Source organism: Dendrobium catenatum, unplaced genomic scaffold, assembly GCF_001605985.2.
Source record: "Dendrobium catenatum unplaced genomic scaffold, ASM160598v2 fragScaff_scaffold_1061, whole genome shotgun sequence".
NCBI lineage: Eukaryota > Viridiplantae > Streptophyta > Magnoliopsida > Asparagales > Orchidaceae > Dendrobium > Dendrobium catenatum.
In genome coordinates, this window is record NW_021319523.1 from 2779861 (window position 1) to 2787021 (window position 7161).

Genomic DNA, 7161 nt, shown 5'->3' on the forward strand with positions numbered 1-7161 from the left:
AAATTATCTGATCTCGTTACTGCTAAGAAAATTCATAGTCCAACATGCATATACACTCATATAGGGGTGTAAGTGAGCCGAGCCGGCTCGAACTTGACTCGTTAACGAGCTCGAGCTTGAGTTCAAGCTTGATGAGGCTTGGCTCGTGAGCTGGCTTTTAAATAATTAGTTATTTAATAAAAAATATATATATTAAAATAATATACATCATTGATTATATATATATATATATAAATAACTGTACAACAAGAACTATACACATTTAAATAAATCCTAAATAACTATCACTTTTTATTTTTTCAAGAAAAGCTATTGCAGTTGCCCCAACAATTTATTTTAAATAGCTATTACTTTAATTAGTTATTACTTAAAGTAGGCCCCTTTTCAAGACTAGGTCCATAATTTTCCCAAAAAAAGATCAGTGGTCCTTAGACTCCGCACTTTCCTTCTTCCTCATTTTTTTCGAGCTTTATTCTCCAGGGAAGATGAACAGCTTTTCTGATCTTCATTCTCCATAGCTGGCGCATCTCTCTGAAGACACGACAAAAGCCTCAGCCTGGATTCCATCTTGAGCCGAGCTTTTGAGCATGAGAGAAAATGGACCAGTCAAGCTTAAGCTAGTTCTTTGGGCTCGACACGAGCTCGAGCTCAAGTTTGCTGCTACTCGAGCTCGACTCAACTCATTTACACCCCCTAGCCAGGCCGGCCTAGGCCAAACTAGCCTTTTGGCTAGGCGAAATCAAAGGTAGTGGGAGGGGGAATTTCCTCCCCCCTTGTGGGGCCCAGGGGAGCTATTATTCATTATGTAAGGAGGAACCAAAGGGGAGCCATTTAGTAGGTTTTGATTGTGTTTATTGTATATTATGGCTATTTAAGGTGAAGTTTTGTCTAGGGCTTTCATTGTATGGGTGCTAAGTTTATTTTTTCCCTTTTGGTGTGAGTTTCCTAGCGGTAGCTAGGCCAGCTCAGACCAACCCAGCCAGGCCTAGGGGTGTAAGTGAGTTGAGCCACAAGCTTGATGAGGCTTGTTAACAAGCTCGTGAGCTTAAGCTTATCGAGCCACAAGCTTGATGAGGCTTCACTAATTAATCAGCTCATAATTAATTAATTAATTAATAACATTTTCATATGTTAAAAAATATACAACATTTATTACATACTAATATAATTATTATAATGTACAACAACAACTGTACACATTTAAAAAAAAATCCTAAATAATGATTACTTTTTTTATTTTTTAAGAGAAAGCTACTGTAGTAGCCCCAACAATTTATTTTAAATAGCTATTACTTCAATTAGTTATTACTTAAAGCAAGCCTCTTTTCGAGACCAGGTCCATAATCCCCTCCCCCCGCTTGAGTGGTTAGGAGAGTTATTATTCATTATGTAAGGAGGAACTAAGGGGGAGCTGTTTAGTCAGGTTTTAATTGTATTTATTATGTTATGGCTATTTAAGGGGGAGTTTTGTCTAGGGTTTTCAGCGTATGTGTGCTAAGTTTATTTTTCCTCTTTTAGTGTGAGTTTCCTTGCAGCGGCTAGGGTTTGTGGTAGAATTGATTTTCCTCTCGAATAGTAGATCAATTGTATATTTTGTTATTGTTGAATGAGTAATAAAAAATCAGCCCTCATATTTTGTTCATGCATTTTCTTCTTTTCTATTTTGTTGTCTTTGCTTCCAAGTTGCATCATAATGTTGATCTCTTCTTTGACTTATATATATGAGTTTAAGATGCTGGTCTTTATAAAATTATAGTTTGATGGAATCTTTAGAAATTGTAATATGGTAGAAGATGTAATTTTGTATTTTGTAAATGCCTTTTGATTGTTATTTGGTGGGTTTTTTAGAGGTGTAAATGGGTAAGATTGCGTGGATCCTTATTTTAATTAGTATAGATCATATTGTATTTGACTTTGGGATAAATAAATTATGCTTAATTTTGTTGGGAATTGAGAATTGACAAGAGATAATTTTGTTTGGTTTTATTAATTCATCATTTAACCTATTTAATATCAGAGTAGAAAAATATGAAGCCAGTACCATTATAATATTTTTATTCTATGCTTCATCATATTGTTTTATATTACTACTATGTTATTATCCTATGAAGCATATGAGCTTTTGATTGACTAGTTGGTCGGTTTGGATTATTGGCAGCTGATATTGAAAGTGGCTTATATATTTCTGGTGCCAGTTTTTAAGAATTAAACCTGACTTCGTTTAATTAACTAGAAATAATGAAAAATGTATTGCTTATTTAGTTTATGATAATATGTCAATTCTACTATTCTTACAACCCTAGTTTTGCTGGTAGGTTTGCAGAGCAGTCCAAAATAATTGTTCTACTATTAGCTATTCTTAAGCAATTTAAGAGTAGAAGATCGAAGCACATAGTTGAGGAAGCTTTAGGTGGAACCTAAAATAAAATATATGTTTAGTGAGTGCTTGCTTTTTCTCAATGAGTTTGTCACACTAGTAATAGTGCAAGTTAACATTTTCGATAACAAATGGAATAGCGAGGCACACATCATGCACTATGAAGAGAGGCATAGGTCTGTAAAATAGTGCGTGATATTTCCACTTTGTAGGGTAGTGCATGAGCTATCCTGAATCAGGCCAATTGCTTTTGGTGATAGATGTATGATGCGGGTATCCCATTACTATTATGAAGTATATTAGCTTGTCGATGATATTTGTAGCTTTTGGACAATTTGATCATGGAATGAAAACCCCCAAGCTATTATAGTGAGGAATGGTCTCCTTAATTAAAAAAAGTACAACCCAGCCCTGTTGTTTTGGCCACATACATAAGATTGTTTCAAATATGATTATTTTCTCATGTGTTTTGAAACAGAAAGATTTTGGTGAATTTCATTGATGTTGCTAATGTTAGTTTATAGGAATAAACAGATGATTAGTTTGATGAACAGGTTAAACTAATGTTTTGTGAAGAAACTTCGCATGGGGTATTATTGTAAGAGTTAGCGGTGTTAATGAGAGAAACTACATGTTAGGCTAGTCTAAAGGAAAATAAAATGAAATATCATCTAGGCTTTGAATACTTAACAGGTGAAGATGATGAAGGAGATAACAACGATTATGCTGTGTGGGAGAAGATGATAATGAGGAATATGAGGCTATTTTGGCCTGTGATGATAATGATTACTCTAAGGTTGAGTAATTTAGCTTTCTAAATTTAAGCATGGGATTTACATTGAACTATTACATATTTTTAAATGTAGGCATCGATAATTCTTATGATCATCTTTCTATGAGAGATTATAAACTCCATTATTTTACAATTTTTCCTATTATTATTCTTGTGACTATCATGATAATTTCATTTGCCAATCTAATTAATTTTTTCTATGATTGTTTTATTTATATTATTGTTTTTAATTAACGTTAATGCATGTTAAAGTTGAGCAATCCTATGTGCTCTCTCTCACTAGTTATTTTATAGTTTTTGGATAATTTCTCTTATGTTATTAATCGTAAAAATATTATTATTAATTTTCTATTATTTGTTTTTTAAGTTTTCGAATATTGAGTGCCGTGTATGTGTTGTGTGATATGGTCATAATTTCAAGATACTCTTGTGCATTAGTATTACGACTCAAAGGGAACTATTGTACTATAATATGACATTCACCGTTAACAAGAATGGGTTTTTGTTTTTTAATCTACTTCTTTGGAATGGTTTTAGGTCATTTGGGTTGGTGAGGAGCTATTACGTATACAGTGGGTTAAGATATGGAATCTTTGGTTAAAAAAAATTAATACATTGAATTTAGACTTGCAAGAATGATTTTTCCTCTAATACATAATATGGAGATATCAAATTACTCTATAATGTGTCAGTATCTGGGCGATGCAGATGGGACATTGTTCTTTTGTATTATTAGGCTTATCGCTCTGAATATTCTTTAGTTTATGTTTAGCATTGAATTCATTGAAACCACTTACAATGAAAACAAATTATTGTCCATTTATTTCTTTGTTGTGATGACCTACCCTTTTTTCTTTGTGCATCTGTGGTTCTTCTAAATCATTTTTTTGTTTATTTTAAACTATTCAAAACTATTATGGTGAAACTACTATTTCAAATCTTGAATTAGGTGTTTTTGATAAGAATGCCTGACAGTATACTTGCTAATTCATGTGCACATGGCAGCGAACTCACTTTTTGACATGGACATGCCAATATGCTTCTATATCCTTATAAAATTAAATGCCTAAAACACCATGCTTTTCCTCCTGAGGGACATATAAACAACTAGGAGTGTCAAAATGGGCTTTTGGGTCGGGTTTAGGTCCAACTCAAAATTGACCCAGCTTCAATTGACCCAAACCGATTAGGCAAACAGGTCAGAAATTCAAACCTTAAGCAGCTAGGCGAAAACGGTGTCGGCACGAGGGCTTGCGGTCGAAGGGGGTGAGTGCGAGACTGCTGCGGCCTACAAGAGAGTGCAGGTGTGGGCACGGGACTGCTGCGGGTGAGCGCAGGTGTGGGCGCAGCAGTAGGAGCGGGTTCGAGCACTGGATGCTTCGGGCAAGGGGGGTGACTAGGTTGATTTCAGGTTGACCCGAACCGATCCGTTGGCAAACAAGTTCACCCAAACCTAGAATTTTTGGTTGGGGTCAAATATTGATACCCCTATAAACAACTTCTTGAACATATATTGCAAATGGTAATGAATTAAAGATTATGTTTTTTTTTTCTCGATTACAGCAAATAATGCTGCTCTTATATTCTAGCTTCTTCTACCATAAGACTTTAGTTGTCAATATTTGGGCTACTATTAGACTGGTAGAAATATTCTTGGTCTAAATTTAGGAGGCTGAGCAACGAATCATGCGATATTTCTATGACTCAAACTTGAAGTTAACTGTATAATACCTAAACTGATTTCAAAAGATGTGCATGTGATAAGTACTAATTTTTTGTGGAATTTAAATTTTGATATTAAAATTATCTATCTCGTAGTCTTTTATTGTATTTAATTGTATAAGATTTCAGATATCAAATATTCTGTATTTTTCCATAATCAATTTCTATGATTCATTTTTCTTGGAATGCGATTTCTACATTAAATTTATGTAGCTGGTCCATTTAAACTTGTTTGCACTGCAGATGCATTCTCTTAATTTGTTTATTTGTTTGATTTTCAGTACAAGCCTGAAGAAATTAATGGCATTATGAATGACTTCAGTGAACCAGGGTATCTTGCACCAACTGGTTTATACGTTGGCAACACTAAATATATGGTTATTCAAGGTGAACCTGGGGCAGTCATTCGTGGAAAGAAGGTAAATTGAAAAGTTCCCTCTGCCAGTTTTTTTGTTAATACATGATTAGAAAATAATCTTGATGGCCATGTAAACTAATTAGTTTTATGTCTTGCCAATATAACGGGACTCTGACAATATGTGTTCATTTGCGTGTGTATAAGTTGGCCCTGAAATAAATTTCTTCCTTCTGAATCTTAGGATAATCCTTTTTTCTGTGAGTTGGCTTATAATAGTGTTCAAAATCTGAGAGTCGAGTTATGCTATTCTTAATATATATATGATGACATGAGATTATATATATATTCGTAGAAACAAACACCAATACATGCACACAAATGCACGATAGGGATGGAAGCTTTTGTCCTCACTATTTTTTCCTCATTTTAAATATATGTACCCATGCAAAAAAAATAATCCCATGCAATGCATGGGAGAAGAAAAAAGATATTATAATTCTTGAAACTAAGTGTCAAAATAGGTTTTCGGGCCGGTTCGGATCAAACCCCAAATTTGATCCACTCTTAACATGTCCGACCTAAACTCGACTTGTTTATTCAAACAGGTTAGAAATCTAGACCCAAACTCCACCCGACCTGCTAACCCGGTTGAGTTCAAATGAGTGAGGGCGAGTGCGACTCGGACGGGCAAGGCGTGATGCGATCGAGCGAGGGCGGGTCAAACAGGTTGTGTTCGAATTCACGTGTTAACTCGAACCCCAACCCAATATGCCAATCGGGTCAATAAATTAAATCCAAATCTGATCTGTTTGTTAAACGGGTCGACCCGAACTCAAAATTTTCGAGTCAGACCCAGGTCGGATTTTCGTGTTGTGTTATATATTGACACTTCTAATATAGCCTAGGGCTGAATTTAGAAGAATAAAATTTATTAATGCTTTATCTTTTGAATGAAAGTACAAAAAAATTTAAATATAGAAAGAAAGAATTTCATTTTGGAATACTATACTTTAAAGATGGCGGATATTTTTGTTTGTTCAAATTATTCTTATAAATAAATATTGCAAAGTATTTAAATGAGTCTTTACATTAATTAAAGATATAATGCAATATTTAGAAAAAGTATTCATATGCAAATATGATATGAAGATTAGATTGGATGTATGTGACTTCTTTTTGAAGTTTTTTTTTTTTTTTATCTAGGTCTGCCTAGATTAATATTTTTACATAACTATTTTTCTATGAACTGTTGGCAGGGATCTGGAGGCATTACCATCAAGAAGACAAACCTGGCTTTGATCATAGGCATTTATGATGAGCCAATGACTCCTGGACAGTGCAACATGGTCGTTGAGAGGCTCGGCGATTATCTTCTCGAACAAGGTTTTTAAGTTTTATCTCTGAGATTTGTATTTCCTCCACATGGGCTTGGATCTACACACCAATCAATAACTTATTCGAATCCATTTTGGTTTTTATGGGGAACATGTACTGAAATTTATCGCTTAAATGCCCCCATTTTCAGTCAAAAAAAAAAAAAAATACTGGTTTGCTCGCTATGTATTTTTGTATTTGATGGGTTTTGCTACTTCTAAGTGGTGATAGAGCGCACCTATACCTATTTGATTGACTTGTGGATTGTATTGCACTCTTTTTGGTTTCTTGCTTTTGCTCTTTCTAGCAATAATTTATACATTTGTTCTATATTTTGGCTGTTTTTGATGTTTTATTAATGTTCAAATTTCCTCTGGCCCCAACTTTCTTGAAAGGCTATACTTTCTTCTGCAGAAGTTTTTTAGTCACATTGATTCGGATGGCTTGTCATCTATTGGATGTTCATAAGTTTTCTTGATATATATATATATATATATATATATTGAGTGTTAAGACCCCACCATTGTTGAGTGTTAT

At 34.1% G+C, this 7161-nt stretch overlaps 1 protein-coding gene across 1 annotated transcript in view; it reads left to right on the top strand.

The window, feature by feature from the left end:
* The window catches only part of LOC110098507 (profilin), a 16033-nt gene extending 9076 nt beyond the window's left edge, over nucleotides 1-6957 (top strand). Inside the window, exons 2-3 of the mRNA XM_020825361.2 lie at nucleotides 5174-5311; nucleotides 6507-6957. Of these exons, the coding sequence (XP_020681020.1) occupies nucleotides 5174-5311; nucleotides 6507-6641 (273 nt within the window). The 3' untranslated portion in view covers nucleotides 6642-6957. The remainder of the gene's footprint in view (nucleotides 1-5173; nucleotides 5312-6506) is intronic.
* Nucleotides 6958-7161: the final 204 nt, after the last annotated feature.